We start from the raw sequence: 17,684 nt of genomic DNA on the forward strand, positions 1-17,684 counted from the left end.
GCTCGTAAAGTGTATAACAATAAATAGGACAAGTGTATCCTATCGCAGCAAGTAGTATAGTGCTTAAGCACAATATCGAACCACAAAGACTATTTTCCACAACTAATCGGTCTAAGGAAAAGAATGCAATTATTCGGAAAGTTGGATATTGAGTGTAGTTGTTAAAAGAGATAAATTCCCAAAACAAAAGATGAAAGCAAATGAAGAAGTAGGATTTGATTATATTGATTAAACAACCTAGGATGGGGATGCTCTTAATTGGAAACAATGTATGATGTGCTGGGATTCAGATGTATATCCGAAGGACGATTGACGGTAATCACCTAGTTAACTGCATAGATATGGTCAATCACATGCAGCCTATTCACATGCAGTCGGTTGATGGCTTGATTAGGCGAGCAACCTAGGGCATGAAAACATTAGGTTCTGTGTGATCGAGGCCCAAGCCGTAGCCCAGCCACTGAACCGCACTCCTAATGGTCTCTAGCGAGGTCAGATCATGCTAATTCGGATTAGGTAGGTCCTTGGTCAGGTTACTACCCATCTATGATCCTATAATTGTCAGATTCTAGGCATTGGGTTCAAATCTTTCAGGCTAGTTGATGATCATCGATTCTCACTCTAGCCACGATCCTATTCCTGATAAATATAGGACATTAAGCATGCACAATCTAATCAATTGGGAGTAATCCATACACTAAATCACTAATCATACATTATCAACCAATCAATCTCATCCCCATCCCAGGCGGGATGGGGATTAGCTCATAATTGAACTCATCAAATAATTTAAACACAATTCATCAACTAAAATCTCCATTAATTTGAATAAATGAACAGTAAGAGACAATCCAAGGAGTTAGAAATATAAAACCCGATTCTGTCTGATTCTGATTACAAATTGGAGAGAATCTCCTCTTCCCGTCCCAAAGAAACTCAAAACAATTACAATCTAAGCAAATCTAATGGTGAAAACCGATACGAAGAAAGAAAAGAGCAAGGAAAAGTGAAAAGAGAACTTGGAACCCTAACAAAGAAGATGTAATGTTCTATTTATAGTCTAGGCTTTATTAGGGGTATTTTTGGCATTGTTCAGGCCAAGATTCGTGCTTTGGAGGTGAGAAGACGCTGGGAAATTACTTCCCAGCGTCTCGTCTCGTCGAGACAAGAAGTATCTCGACGAGACACTAGGCGTCTCGTCGAGACACCACGCGATGGTTCCCTTTGGGAACCATCGGTCCGCCTCGTCTCGTCGAGACATGCTGTGTCTCGACGAGATAAGGGCATGTCTCGATGAGACAAGCCCTGTCTCGGCGAGACAGGCGCTGAGAGGTGGCACTTCCCTCCAAAAGTTGTATGTTCTGGTCTTTGGGCTTCTAGAGTTTGCTCTATTGGCCCCGGAATTGTCCAGACATGCTCCAAATGGCACGAGTCTGGTTCGGAAATGCTCGAATAGTCCTAAAAACACCTGAAAATATAGAAAATGCCATAAATAATGGAAATTACTAATTTTAACCAAAAGCCAACAAAATGATAACAAAACTGAAGGGAAATAAAGCGAGAATGAACTAAAAGTGGTCTAAAAACCCTATACAAATGGGAGCTATCAATAAGTGGGAGCTCATTCGTTTTCTTAGTCACTATATGTTGATGATATACTACTTATGGGAAACGATGTTGCAATGTTGCAAACAGTAAAAGTTTGGTTATCGGGTAATTTCTCCATGAAAGACTTGGGAGAAGCAGCCTATATTTTAGGGATTAAGATCTATCGGGATAGATCAAAGAGACTGCTCGGACTATCCCAGTCTACATATATTGACAAAGTCCTAAAGCGTTTTGACATGCATGAATCGAAAAGAGGTAACTTACCAATGGTCTATGGTGTCAAGTTATCAAATGATCAATGTCCTAAAATGGACAGTGATAAGAATCGCATGGCTGTAATTCCTTATTCTAGTGCGGTTGGTTCGATCATGTATGCCATGCTTTGCACTAGACCTGATGTGGCGTTCGCATTGAGTATGATGAGCCGATATCAAGGGAATCCAGGATTTGATCACCAGATTGTTGTCAAGAACATTCTTAAGTATCTTAGAAGAACTAAAGACATGTTCCTCATATATGGACATGGAGAATTGAAAATTGAAGGATATTCAGATGCTAGTCATCTGACTGATGAAAATGATTATAGATCCCAATCAGGATACCAGTTTATCCTGAATGGAGGTTCAGTTAGTTGGAAGAGTTCCAAGCAAGGAAGTGTTGCTTTCTCATCGACTGAATCAGAGTACATCGCAGCTGCAGAAGCGGCAAAGGAGGCTGTTTGGATTAGGAAGTTCATAACAGAACTAGGAGTGGTGCCTGACATTGTGAATCCCATTACTCTGTACTGTGATAACAATGGAGCCATTGCACAAGCAAAGGAACCACAGTCTCATAATGCATCCAAACATTATCTCAAGCGATATCATCTCATTAGGGAGATCATAGCCAGGGGAGATGTGAGAATAGAAAAGGTGCCTACTGAGGACAATGTTGCAGATCCGTTGACCAAGCCATTACCACAAAGAGCTCACGATAAACATCTTAGTTCTTCTGGTATTAGTTTCAGAAACAATTGGCTTTAGTCCAAGTGGGAGAATGTTGGAGTTTAGTGTCCTAAAGACAATTGATTTAGGATATTAATGAATAAATTGTTTATTTGATCATTCGTTTAATCAAATATATAGCATTAAAATGTAACTATATATAAAGGCACAAATCTTTCATAAAGAAAGTAACCCTAAGTTTATTTAAGTAGTTATAAAGTGTTCATACAAGCATGAAGTGAGACTGTACTTATAATAGAACCAATAGACTTAAGGTAAACCCAAGTCAAGTAATATGTTATAGGGGTTGGCATATTACTGTTGAGACTTGCATGTAACAGTGTTTTATGTCGAGACAGAAAGCTGATCTCACAAGCTTTAGATATTCAGATATCTAGACAGTTATATGGATCCGGTGAAGGAGTTCATTAGGATTGGGACCCGACTTGAGATAACAGAATGGATTGATTTATCTAATGTGTCAACTGTTCATCTCATTGGTATTAGTAGGTATAACTAATCCTCAGACTCAAACATTCGTTAATTAGTGATTCTGGATTATGGAGTCTGATACTTTGATTATGTGCGAGCACGATCCAACAGATGAGAGCCTGGGGTGTGTGAGAGCAGGGTTGGGTATCACACAAAGTAATTGTAGAATAGTTAATGTTAGATTGAGCATTCGTCACTCCCGATAAGTGGGAGATATATCCAAATGGCCGCTTGTAGTGAATTGACTGAAATCCTTGAAAGGTGATAGAGTTAAGAGTAGAAATGAACATTTCACTTAACTTATCTTTTCAGAGTGAATTCAACCTGTACAAGTAAAACCGGACTCTTCGTTATATGTAACCTTGACACGTTCCATGGTTATAAGGAATTGACCGACAAGATATAGTTGATGAAGGATCGTATTATACTATACCTAATGCAGAAAGGATAACGTCAGTTATCAACCTGACTTTTTAATTGCTCTGGGGGAATATCATAGGTTCTGCTAGTAACAGCCCGCGACAGTATTCCGTTATATATATGTTGGAATTAATCGTGATGAATAATTTCAAAGGATATATACGGCTAGTGGCAATAAAGAACCTAATGGGTCGCATATGGGACTTGGAATCGGAGGACGAAAATGTAATTAGTGAGACACAATATAGGGGGCCGAAATTTATATATTAATTAGGGGATAAATGAATTTGATTAATAATTATAATTTGATTATGGTTATGAATTAAATTAAAAGATTATCTGATAATATTAATTAGAAGTTTTTATGTGATTGAAACTCTAATTAATTATCCCTAACATTAATTAATTATTAATTTGATTAATAATAATTATCTAGATATAATTAGTTAATATTTAGATAATAGTAAAGTGTTTATTTAATTATCTAATTAGGAATCCTATTCTGAATAAGATTCCAATTATTTAATTACCTAACACAACTGGGATTAGGGTTTAGATAAGTCTATAAATAGACTCCCTAACCCCAGGAATTTCGACCCACATAGAAAAAGGAGAGAAGAAATCGTTTTATCGTCGTCTCGGTTAATTTACTTTATTTCTTACTCCCGCTTTGATCTCGTATCGATTTCTGTTAGAGGCAATCATTGCGATTGCTATACTTTAAAGGTTGATTACTGATTAGTTTTGTTTTTTTTGTGTTGAACAAAAACGTTCGTTGCTCACGGATTGATAATAAGAAGTTATGGGCACTTCGTTTGCAACCGTAGATAGTTCTTCACCAAATGTATTATTTTCTATCACTCTTTATATGAAATAACAATTAACAGATCTTGGAAAAGGGAAATAGATAAAATAGATAAAATTTTATTATTCCGCTACGCCTAGTCTTGTCTATTTTCCTACAGTTTCTTCCTGATGAAGGACTGTGTTAAGATCAAACATTAACTTACTTTCAAGCCGCAGTAGGCCCCGGGTGGGCTGAAGAGCTAGACAACGCTGAACCCCCTCCAACCGACGGTGGATCCGATGCTTTCAATAAGAGATATTGCTTGTTTCATCTTTTCAGATCCGGGATAAGATTTTTTAACCCCGAGGCAATGTCTGAACCCGTCTGCCAAACTATGTGGAAGAAATGGGGAAAAGTACAGTGTTGTAACCAAGCAGCTTCAAATCTAAAAGGCTTACATTGAGGTACTCTTGTGTCAAGTTTGAAGTCAAGGAGAACTAGCGCATGGTCTGAACGATTACGAGCCAGGTGACGGAGAATGGCATGAGGATACTGATTCCGAAAAGAGACGTTGCAAAGGGCTCTGTCCATGCGACACGTAATACATATTCTCGGAGAGGAGCCTCTAAACCAAGTGAAGGCATGTCCCAAAAAACCCATGTCGATCAGGTGCATCTCATTGATCCAGTTGGCAAAGAGCGTACGTCGGTCCAAAACCCCGGGGGCACCACCTTGTTTCTCCTCCAAGTTTTTGATACACTTGAAATCCCCAAGGATCACCTAAAGAGATCTTACCTGAGCAATGAGGGCCTTCATCTCATACTTGAATTGACGCTTAAAAGCAAGTTGCGGTCAAACATAAACAAAAGAGGCTAAGAAAGACGATCCCCGAGTAAGGCCCTGCCTAAAAGTGATATTAGTGTGGAGATATTGTCTGTTTCTGTCAATGATTTGGATGTCCAACACATCTAACTTCCAGAACAACCAGATACCGCCGCTGAATCCTTCAGTACTTATAACTTCAACTATTGTGTAATGCAGCTTCTGACAAAGATCATCAGCTCTACCCCAGGAAGCCTAGTTTCAAGCAGAGCAAGAACATCAGGTTTATAAACTGAGAGCACATGAGGAAGAGCCCGGTGAAACTCCTGTCCACCAGCTCCAAAACAGTTCCAAGATAAGATCATAATAAGATTAGAGCAATACAGTGGACCAACAACCAATTATTGAGTGCATAGAGCAGAAACCTGCCTAAATTCCAAATTCAAAACATTGACATCAAGAGCTGACAGAGGGATATTAGGACCTTGCCTGCTTCGCTTGTGGTGTCCAGGCGGACTGGAGGGGTTAGTGGCATTCTCCTTTCCCGCACTCGATGTGACTAAGTCCATACTGACATCAATAACATTCTCCAAAAGAGTGCCAAAAGGGTTTCATTCGCTTCATGTTTTATATAATGGTGGAATGCTGTCTATCATGCTTTATATATAGATTTAATTGTGACTTTTGGATTTCCTTCGCTTCATGTTTTTTCATTTCTGTAACTCTTACTTTCTTTTATTACTTTAATTAATAGGCTAGTAACTGACAATTTTTTTATTATTATAAATTATATATATATATATATATATATAACTTTTCAATTTTCCTTCTGTTATTATTAATTAATTAATTATTTTTAATTTTGATTTTTACTACGTTGACAACTCATAAAAAATGCCTTTAAAACACTGCTTCTCATTTCGATCTGCTTCCACTATTATATATAATAATATAGTTTTGATTTTTTTTGCTACGTTGACAAGTCATCAAAAATGCCTCTCATTTCTCTTTGTTTTCACTATTATATATAGTATAATTTTTTATTTTTTTACTATATTGACAACTCATAAAAAATGCATCTAAAATACTTTTCCTCATTTCTCTCTACTTCCACTATTATAAAATATATATATATATATATATATATATATATATATATATATATATATATATATATAAAAGCGTGTTATAATTATATCATAATCTATAAAATTTATGACATTTTATCCAAATTTTAATAAATTTTTTTAACAATGTTACATATTAAAAATGTTAATATTTTAGTACTTTGAATATTTATCTATAACAGTGTTTACGCATAAAATGTTTGAGAGAGAGAGAGATGATGGAAAACCCTAAAAAAGGAAGATTGTCTTTCTTCTTCTCCTCTCATATATGTTATAATTTTAGATCATACATGGTTTTGTCTTATTTCTAATAACAAGTTTTGTTTTGTCTTGCTTTTTATAACAAGTTTTCATTTCTCTTATTTCCGATAACAAGTTTTGTTTTGTTTTGTGTTGTTTTGCTTCATGGCGTCGTCAAGAAGTATCGAGACTATGTATACCAATTTTAGTCTAGAGGAAGAGGAAGATAGATGTATTTTGATTGAAGATAGAGATCCCAATTCTAAGCATGTGGATCTAAGATGGTGTCTGGTTGGTAGATTCCTCTCTGATGTCCGAAAACCGCTTATAAGGAGAATAAGATGACCAACTAGAGATGGGTTCTAGGGAGAATTTCACTACGAGAGAATTTTTTTTTGTGTGTGTGGTTTTTTAGACCATACAGATTTCTCATGTCCAAAAGCTTATGATTCGATTGATGGAGAAGTTGAAAAGCTCTATGGCTCTCATATACTTGTTCAGACTGGAAGGAAGCAATCCAATAAAGGTGCAGAATGGCTGGTTATTGAGGTCCGGTCAGACATCAGCGGCGGTGATCAGCGGCGGTGATCAGGGAGTGGTGGTAAGATCCAAAAGAAAACTCTTATATTTAGTTGCATTAATGATGGGACTAATGACGACATTATTAAAATAATTAATATGATAGTTGATTATTAGGGAGGAGTAAATCATGGATCAATTACTATGAAAAATGTTGAACAAACTCTCATATTTAGTGGTATTATTCGTGAGGCTAATGGCAACATTAATGGAATAATTAATAGGACAGTTAATTATGAAGGAAGTGTAATATATGGGTCAGTTACTAGGGAAAGGACCAAAATGGTTGAACAAACTCCCATATTTAGTGGCATTAATCGTGGGACTAATGGCGACAGTAATGGAATAATTATATGACAGTTGCTTATGAAGGAGACATAAATCATGGGTCATAAGAACATGGGTCTAGAGAAGATATTGTGGTTATGGAAGTAAAACGCAAAAGGAAAGAAGATGTTTTAAATGAGGGAGAGGAGGCAGTTTCAAATAATAGTCTAATTGTGGATCCAAAAAAACAGGTTTCAGGTGGGCTCTGCTGGACAGGCCCACCCATCGTCATGAGTTTATTAGCCTGGAACTGTCGTGAACTAGGAAACCCACGAGCAGTTGGCATTGTAATGGATCTTGTCCAAAATTACAAACCATTTATTATTTTTTCGTTCTCGTATTGCTGGAAACTTTTCGATTAAGGAAAGTGAAGCTATTGGTATTCAAGAGGCTCTTAGGTGGATCAAACTCAAGGGTTTGGGTGGTGTGGAGATGGGGTCAGATGCGTTGTCAATGGTGGAGCATATTCATCAAGCATACTTTTGTTATTCTTATGGTTCAATTATAGACGATTATAAAAGTCTTATTTCTAGTATCAATGACATTTCTGACAGATTTATAGGCCGTTCTGCGAATGGATTGGCTCATGCTAAAAGCCAGGTCTTCTCATTTCATTGTCAGAACTTGTGGAGTGGGGTACTGTCCCTCCAGATTTTATTTTACATTCTTTGTATGTTGATTCTGTTTAGTGAAACTTATTTTTCTTCAAAAAAAAAAAACTAGTGTTTACGTGGGTTTTAAATAACCAAAATGAAAATAGAACGGACACAATTGTTGGAAAGCCCCTAAGAAAAGCCCAATGAATTCTCCCAAATGATTGGATTTAATGTACCCCCACCCACTTCATAACTGGGCATATGGGCTCATTAGAGCATCTCCAATGCAAAGTGTTTGGAATGGTTCTTGATGAGGTGGGGGTGCTTGAAAGAGTGCATTGCATTTGAATAACAAATGTTGCTTAAATGATTATGGTAATATTGCCAATTTTTGACACTCCTTTGACATCCTTACTTTTTTTTTAATATAAAAAATGATTTAGTTGCCTATTATTGGTGGAATTTTATAACAATATTTATTATTAAAATAAATTATATATAAAATAATGATTTATGGGACCATAGTGTCAATTTTTAAAGTTTCTTAGAGCATTTTCAATAAAGAGTGCTTAAAAAAGTGCAAGATGACGTTGCATTGGGTTTGACAACTTTGAAATGATGTCTATTATTAGAATGATAATGGGTGCAAGGTTGCCACTTTTTGGCAACCTTAATTTAAGATTATCATACTTTTTTTTAATAAAATAAAGTGATTTACTTGATTACTATTGGTACATATTTTTATATGAATCCCTCTCTTTTCACTATTGGTTGATAATATTTATAATTAAAATAAATTATATATAAAGTAATGATTTATGGAGCCATGATGGTAACTTTTATCAGAGTTTTTTTAACAAAAATTACAAAGAGTGATGTGAATGATTAAGTTAATAAAATATTATATTTTATTATGATGTATTAAGTTTTGACACAATTTTTGTTGAAGATGTTTTTATCATTAAGGTTTTTTTTTTAAAGATTGCTAAATATGATATGGATGGGAAAGAAAATAAAATACTACATCCGTCCTATAATATTATAAGTCATTTTGGAGATTTTCATACAAATTAAGAAATACAATTAATGTAGAGCCCAATTAATGAATTCTACATTGTTTAACTTAAAAAAAATTATCTTTCATGTAATGGTTGAGCAATAAGCATTAGAATGTTAAAACATACATAGATTAATACAAAAAAAATTTAATAATTGAACTAAAAAACTAAACTAAAAATTTTAGGAAAACTAAAAACTACTTGTATTTTAAAAAAAGTTTAATTTACTAAAATGACTTATATTATGGGACGGAGTGAATAATATATTTTGAGATCACACGAATATGATTGCATTGGAAATGCTCTTGTAAACTTTTTACAAGACAAAAAGGTGCGGATCTCAAACCCAATATGAATAGCCAAAACAAGACCACCTTATATATCAGTTTCAAATCCGGTCTTTTTTATTTTTCGTTTTACTTTTTTTTTCTTTTCAATCTTGTTTTTCTAATTATCGAATCACTCTCCAGCTCTGAGCTCCAACTCTTTCTTCCTGCCAATATTGATCAAATTTCTGGTCATTTTTATATTTCATTTTCTTCCAGACGTACTCACCAATTTTCCGGGGGCGGAGGAGGACAAAAGGGGTTATAATTGGTGCTGCTGTTTATGTGCAGAATTATTTATTTTCCTTTACATAATCCTTGAGTCGGGAGATTTAAGATTGCACCGAATATAGAGTTTTTGGGTGCTCCGTTTCTTGGGTCGAAGAAGTGTTGTGTTGTGCGTCAAGCTGGCTATGGATTACGAGCCCTATGATAGCAGTGGTGAGTTCAGCTCTTGAAGATCAAATATTGTTCTTTCGATATCTTATTTTGTTGTATATTGGTTTTGAAAGGGTTCTTTTGATGAATTAGCGTTGAGGTTTCCATCATTTGTTACTAGCATTGCTAATTTTCTCGCTTCCTGAAATTGAAGATATAAATTAACCAGTTGTTCTGGATTGGAACCCAATTTTAGGGTTTCTGAGTTGCAATTTGAGTCAATTACTGTGAATTCGGTTTAATGATTTGTGGTTTGAGTTTGGCTCGTAATATGATTTGGTGTGATATTGGAGATAGAAATTAGTTGTTTAACTGCTTTCAGTAATAGGCTTCAATTTTTAGGAGCTGCATACGAAAGCTCAGTAGTAATAAAGGTGTCTTTTCTAATATTTTAAATGGAAAATTGTAAGCTTTTGTGTACGGAAGTAATGTTAAATTTGTAATTTTTGTGGAAATTTTCAGTTTAAGGGATTGAATTGTGTTTTTCGCTTTATCTACATTTCTCTTTGGTACTATTCCTCTTATCTTGCCATATTTAGATATCTTAGCATGCCTCTGAATTTGAGGTGCAGTTTTATTTTCCTTCACATGGACATATAGTTTTATGTTGTTGGCACTTCCTAGTTCACAATTTCACATAATTCCAAGAATTCCAGCCGGAGTAGTTTTGCACCTTGTTCAAGTTGGCAAGCTTGACGCCCATTGAAGAAAAAATTCATAGACACTAATTTTGGATGTCTATTGGCCTTTAATTCAAAGTAACTAAATGTCTCAACAAATTGGTCCTTGTCATGGAAACAATTGAACTAAAAGCTTAAGCTAATAGTTAAGGCCCAATTCATATTAATATCTGACATACCCCCATACGCGAATGCTCACTAGGCTCGAAGTCGTGTACAACATAAGCTCATCTTACTATGTGTTGAAATTAAATCAACAAATGGGGTTGTCAGGAGTCGAACCCTTAGCCAGTTGGTCTAAGAGGCTCTGATACCATGTCATTGAACCAATTGAATTAAAAGCTTAAGCTAGTAGTTAAGGTCTAATTCATATTAATATCTGATGGTAACTACGTGAAGAAAATGACTATAAAATATTCAGTAATTAAATTGGGTTATGTTAACTGCTGATGATCTTTTCATGCATGATTCTAAGAATTCCAACTGGAGTAGTTTTGCACCTTCTTCAAGTTGGCAAGCTTGACGCCCAATTGAAGAAGAAAGTATATCATAGACACTAATTTTGGGTGTCTATTGGTCTTTAGTTCAAAGCAACTAAATGTCTCAACCAATTGGTCCTAACTCCTAAATAACTACTTGAAGAAAATGACTACAAAATATGCAGTAATTAAGTTGGGTTATGTTAATTGATGCTGCTCTTTTCATGTTCACATATTAGGTTGTGCAATTTATTTATGCTATTCGTTGAAGAGCAGTTTTGACTTTGGAATTTCAAAAGTGCATGAATTTGCTCTTTTGATGCAGTCCTGCTGGAAAATATTTGACTAGTTGTGAAGTTGTTTTGGGATTTAGCAATGTGTTTTTAAGAGAGGAGTGACAGTTTGAAGGTTATGAAAGTATTTATAGAATGACCTCTGCTGTTGGTAAATGATTGCTTGATAGATGGAAGTTGCATCTTGATGAGCTAAGATTAGTTCAGTTGTGTCATTTTAATTTGCTAGAATTTATTTCATCGCTTCTGATTTGAGGTGATTAAACTTTAACATGGATTTGCTATGAATAAGCCAAGTCCAGCTGGAGTTGGTTCTTTGAGTGAGAGTTTGTTTCCTGGACCTGTAGGGAGTTGGATTTCAATGTGTTGAACTTGATTGCTTTTTTATCATTCGCTAGAGATATTCTTTTGGAAGAACAGCTGAAATTTTTTGCATTGCCAATTCCAAGCTATTTTGTAATATGTTTGCTGGGATTGATAATAAGATGTGACAGATGATGCGTCATATATTACAATTATTTATTTATTTAATTAGTTTGAGGCAGGATTTGGTAGGAGTGATGCAGCACAAGAGTTTAGGGCAATAGAACTCAAGAATTTTGGAATAATAGAGAGATTGGGGATGGAGAACAGTAAGTGGTTTAGAGAAAACTTGTTAACTGAAATTCTAATGAAAGATAATGAGACAATATATAAACTGATTGTTTCTGTCCTATTTATACTGCTAAAATCTTGAACTTAAGTGAAATCCTAAATAAAGTAGGATTTAGGTAAGGTTAAGGGCTCATTCCTAATTAATTTAGTAAAATCCTCTGCTAAATGGAAACCTTAACTAAGTAAAAAAAACTGAAATCTAGAAACAGTATATTGAGAAGGAAAGGAATTTGTATGGGATTTGAATAATCAGACCTGATAGAGATTTCCTGTATCGTGGAGCTACCCGAAGCATTAACATCACCTTCTTTTATTCTAGTAGATTTATGCCCTGCAGTTATGTTGTATCCGAGTTTTTTGTTGGTTGTATCTCTGTCTGATTGGTTTCACAATCATTTTTCTTTTCTTTTCATTTCCTTTTGCTTTGGTTTTCCCTATATCTTAATAATCAGACTTATATTGGCTTAAGGGAATCTATTCTCTGACTTTGTGCTTTTTGTATTTCCTTGGAACCTTTCTTATGTACCTCTTACGGTGATACTGTCAAGGATGCTGTGACAGTATGAGATTTGATTTTTAAACAGTGTGGAAATCATGTAAATTGGTCGTGTCACTCAATGTCCTGGGAAATTTTTACATATTTGAGATATGGGTAGTCATACTAGCTTTCTGAAATTTCAAAGAGAAAACATTGTCCATCTATGGCTGGGGGATCTGTATCAGTAATAATTATTCAAGCTGTAATAACTGAATAAATTATGTGATCTCTTGCTTTTGTTTTTCAAACACAGCCTGCTTTTTCTTTTTCTTGTTTTCTTTGGGAATTCTCTTGTGTTATAATACTGAAGTCATGGAGTTTAAGGACGAGGCTTATCAATTTGTTTAATTCCAGGAACCGATGACGATCTGCCTCCATCACATCAAAGCAGAATACCTAGAGGGGGGCGGCTGGCCGGGAATGGAAGACCAGTTGCATCTTCTATGCCATATCCTAGGATGTATGGTGAAACTGATATGGAGACCCAGATTCACCAACTTGAGCAGGAAGCATACAGTTCAGTTCTAAGAGCCTTTAAAGCTCAAGCTGATGCCATTACTTGGGTACTTTTTATAATATGCATTTCAAGATTCTGATAATTGTACATTTTTCTTATCAGGTTTAAAATGACTGCTACATGAAATGTATTTTCTTCAGGAGAAAGAAGGCCTGATAACAGGACTTAGAAAGGAGTTGAGATTGTCTAATGAGGAGCACAGAGAGCTTCTTAACCGGGTCAGTGCAGATGATGTCATACGAAGGATAAGGTCCAATAGAATACCAAAATTATATCATCTTACTTAAAAGTTGAAAATATAGTTCAGCTTTTGCTACCTTTTCTACCTAATTTTATTATTGTTGATAATTTGTGTAATAACAATATCATTAGGGAGTGGAGAGAGGCAAGTGGGCTTCAATCTGCCATGCTTGGTCCAGGTCAAGCTGTTCATGACCCAGTACCGAGCCCTACTGTCTCTGCATCTCGCAAAAAGCAGAAAATTGCCTCATCTGTTCCTTCTCAATCGTTTGGTGGACCATCTCCTTCATTTCACCCGCAAGCTGTTTCTGCTTCACATCAGCCATCTTCATCTACTAAACGTGGACCTGCCTCAGGATCAAAGAGCAAGAAGCAAAAACCAGTGTGTTAAACAATTATGAGATTTTGATTGATGCAAATAGCTCATTTTTACTGTCTTGTTACTTATTTGTTTATTTATTTTTTATTTTGCAGGGTTTACCTGGTGCATCATCAATGAAGCCGATACCATACTCATCTGCAGGTCCATCTGGAAGGGGTCAAGTAGCTAATAGGGTTTCTTCTGGTACCATACCTGAAGGAGGTACATCAGAATCGTTGATTGGGAGGAGAGTCAAGACTAGGTGGCCTGATGACAATCACTTTTATGAAGCTGTTATAACTGATTACAACCCAATTGAGGTATGCAAGACCCCCCTTCATGTCAAAGTTTATTTGCAGAAATACCTATGCGGATGAATATCCCAACTATTATCAGGGACGGCATGCTTTGGTTTATGATATTGGATCAGCAAATGAGACGTGGGAATGGGTCAATCTTACAGAGGTATACCTTCTGTGTTATCCTTTCAACTTATATCGATTAATTTTCCTTTGTTGCTGCAATATTTGCATTGTGAACCTTGTACATGTGTTCTGCAATCTGCATTCATAATAGTTAAGCACATGACATTTGCAAGGAAACTGTTTGCGCTAGTTATTTTTTATCCATATATTAATGCTTGTCATTAGAACACTATAACTTTTTCTAAAAACACAGACTGATTAGTGTAATATTTAAAAGTATACGAATTCATATCTTTAATGATATTGGAATTTTCAGATGATTCCATTATTTTTCTTCTTTCGAGTCTATTATTATGATCAGATATTGATGCTCTGCTTGGTAACTAGTGTATGGATAATCAGCAATGCAGAAAGTAAAGTGCAAAAAGATGCTTAATGTTGCATCAAAGTCTGTTAACGATTGACAACCCAAAACTTAAACTAGGTTCAATGTCAATATAAAACAAAAGCAAAAGTTTTATGTTGACTATTCATTTCGTTACTGTAGTCATTAAGTTAGTAGTAGTTCACAAAAGACTTGGACGCCAACATTTAATGAAATGAAAAATGAGTCATTTTGCTGATTGATATTTAACCAATAATGACAGTCTTTTTTCACATAAAAGAATTGATTGAGACATGCTGACAGAAGGAATTGCAGAACTTAATTAGAGGCTGTTTCCTTGCCTTCTCAAAAGAGGGATTTACACAATATCTTCAACGCTATATTACCCATTGTTAATATTGAAAGAATGGAGTCGTGAATTACTGCTCAGGTTGAGATCACATGCTTTATTGCGACATGTAATTTCTTTTGTTTTGTTTTGATGTTGTATTCATTTGCATTCCCTATTGCAGATCTCTCCAGAGGATATACAATGGGAGGGTGACGACCCGGGAGTATCTCACCGAGGGGGTTATGCTGGATCTGGCCATACGATGAATAGATCTGTCGGCAGGGATGGTGTTCCAGGTGTTGGAAGGGGTAAAGGTGGGGCAAAAGGTCAATCCAGAAAAGATTTATTATCATCCCAGAATGGAATTGGGAAGAAGATTCCAGATGATATACAAATTCTTCACACTGATACTTTAATCAAGGAAGTAAGTGGAGTTGATTGATTCACATTTCACAAGATCAACTGTGAATTGCTAATTTCTCCTCCAGATCATGAATTCATGGGTGAATTTTAAACAGGTGGAGAGAGTTTTTGGTGCAAATCATCCTGATCCTCTTGAGGTAGAGAAAGCAAAGAAAGTGCTGAAGGTTAGCAGGAAAACATGCATATGCTTTATTTATTTTGTCTGATTTCACCTTCTATTTTTTTTTTCTGTCCCATTTGAGCAAATATTTTATGTTTCTTTAATGCAGGACCATGAACAAGCACTAATAGACGCACTTTCAAGGCTTGCAGATATTTCTGATGGTGAAAGTGGTAAATATTTTGGCCAACAATTGCATCATTCTATGGGACTTTCTTGATCAATGGATCAACTTTGAGAGTGCCTAATTATTAAAATCTATAAAAGAAGTCTCTTGTCACGTTATTAGTGGGTTCCTATTCAAGCTTTTATGGATTTTGCAACCTTTAGTTGGCTAATGAATAGTAGTTTGGTTCTGAGTTAATCAAGTAATTGGTAGCTTGTGATTCTTATAAGCGTAGATTTCCCAAAGCCACATTTTTGCTGAATTCCTTATTTAAACATTCTGGTTTGTCCTGCTCAGACTGATTAAGGCTTTAGATATCTTTCTGGATTAGGACTTGGCAACGAGAATGCAGTATTAGCTTTGTCCTTATCACCATCTGCTGACACCAGCATATTATCTGGCACTAAAATTTACTTCTCACAAGTATCTGTATATTTCAGTGAGATGGTCCACTCAATTTTTTTTTTTCATCAAATGATCATTTTCTGCAGTGCTAGAATGCTTAAATTTGGATAGAGATGAGAGATTAACAAGCAAATCTTGCGTATCAGATTCTTTTGGGCCAATAATTCTTTGATCTTACATATTGTTTTGATGATTGCTTGAAACAGATGAGGGAGGTCGGCACTATGGGCAAGCGTTGGAGAGGGTATGATCAAGTAAAGTTTCATAATGGGATACGTGATATTTAATACTTTAATGCTTAAGTAGGTGGAGAAACTGTGATAAAAGAAAGTGGTGAAATGTTAGAGAGAGACCTGAGGTGAAGGGTGATTTTATTGTATAATGGTTGCCACAATTATAAGCATGTTCTCAAATTGCAGATAAACTGGGTTTGGGTGGTTTTAGGGTAGGCAATAGTTGTAGGTGAAAAATTGATAGGTAGAGCACTAAAATCATTAGTGTGGAAATGTGTAAGATGATGGATTTGATTAGGGAGCGATTAGTTTGGGCATAATGTATAAATTTTGTTTCATTCCTACATTATAATGTTGCATGTTGCAAGCAACTCTACTCTCTCTCCCCTTGTAATTTGAATGGAAATTCTTTTTGTACTATAAGGTGTCATTTTCTTTTAGCTTGGAAACTCATTAGTATTTTCATCCTCATCCAAAGAAGAGTGTTGATTGTACCCTTTGCATCTGATGAATGTTTCCTTTTCTCCAATCTATGCCAAATTGTTGGATAGGTTTGGTTTGGGTGAAAAAGAAAAAGAGGTTGAGCTTCCAAACTGAAAGGAATAAAGGAGTATTCATTGAAGCTGCAGGCGTATCATGTTGTTGTGAGTCACTACATTTACCAACAAATACTTTTCTTTTCTTTTTATATAAATAATAAAAGTTTAGCCAGAGATGAATCTGAATGGTTGAGCAATTTTACAGACTGTCTACAGTAGAAAACTGAAAGGGACACCAATCAAAGAAGGATACGTAAGACAAGACCTTATCTAAAGGTTTACAAGTCAGAATCCTAAGAATTGTCTCGTCAATTGACATGTTGTGCTAGGATCTTCCTAGGTTTTCGCAAATATCACCAAACCCTACTGCATCGCCGCTAACCCTAAACCTCAACACAAGCAAACAAACTGGCGGAAGCTCCCGTTCATAAGAAATATCAGCAGGAGAATGGAATCAATCATCGGTATGGCAGCCCAGATTACGTTAGATGAGGAACAGGAGGCAGGGCTTGTAGTCCTGCCAAGCGATATCCAGACCACTATCATGGAGCTTAATCGGATGCTTTCTTACCGACAAGGCAATCAAGGTTCCTATTATGAAGAATGTTCTGGCAGACCTATGGAGACCAGCAAGAGGGCTATCCATAACTGAGATAGGGGCGAACAGGTACAAATTCGATTTTTTTCATCCAATGGAACGCGACAGGGTGATTAAGGGAGGGCCTTGGACTTTTGATCAAAATCTGCTCATAATGGATTCGTTAAAGGAAGATCGGGATCCTAATGCAATGCTACTTGATAAAACTGAGCTATGGGTTCAAGTCTATGACCTACCAACGGGCTTTATGTCGGATGAAGTTGCAGTGAGTATAGGTAACTTCATTGGGGAGTTCGTCGAAGCGGATAAGAACAACTTCAACAACACTGACAGAACCTATATGCGAGTACGAGTCTGAGTAAAAGTTGTACAGCCACTCAAACGCAAGATGAAAATAAGCAAAGCAGGAGGGGCAGTATCGTGGCTAAACTTCAAATATGAACGCCTGCCAACA

The 17,684-nt window shown here is 35.9% G+C and overlaps 1 protein-coding gene across 1 annotated transcript; it reads left to right on the forward strand.

The window, feature by feature from the left end:
- The first annotated feature begins 9,452 nt into the window (after positions 1-9,452).
- LOC136226726 (protein EMSY-LIKE 3) lies at positions 9,453-16,510 on the forward strand. Its single transcript, XM_066015367.1, has 10 exons — positions 9,453-9,806; positions 12,802-13,010; positions 13,105-13,214; positions 13,337-13,586; positions 13,679-13,885; positions 13,962-14,030; positions 14,888-15,130; positions 15,225-15,293; positions 15,399-15,462; positions 16,067-16,510. The coding sequence occupies exons 1-10, from the start codon at positions 9,779-9,781 to the stop codon at positions 16,108-16,110; spliced, it is 1,293 nt and encodes a 430-aa protein (XP_065871439.1). The 5' UTR covers positions 9,453-9,778; the 3' UTR covers positions 16,111-16,510.
- Positions 16,511-17,684: the final 1,174 nt, after the last annotated feature.

Source organism: Euphorbia lathyris, chromosome 4 (genome assembly GCF_963576675.1).
Source record: "Euphorbia lathyris chromosome 4, ddEupLath1.1, whole genome shotgun sequence".
Classification (NCBI taxonomy): Eukaryota; Viridiplantae; Streptophyta; class Magnoliopsida; order Malpighiales; family Euphorbiaceae; genus Euphorbia; species Euphorbia lathyris.

Excerpts from the sequence above, each read along its gene's own strand:
- LOC136226726 (XM_066015367.1), top strand. The coding sequence starts at position 9,779 with ATGGATTACGAGCCCTATGATAGCAGTG. Across the intron at positions 13,587-13,678 it reads AGAGCAAGAAGCAAAAACCA|GGTTTACCTGGTGCATCATC; the intron begins GTGTGTTAAACA and ends TTTATTTTGCAG. Across the intron at positions 14,031-14,887 it reads AATGGGTCAATCTTACAGAG|ATCTCTCCAGAGGATATACA; the intron begins GTATACCTTCTG and ends TCCCTATTGCAG.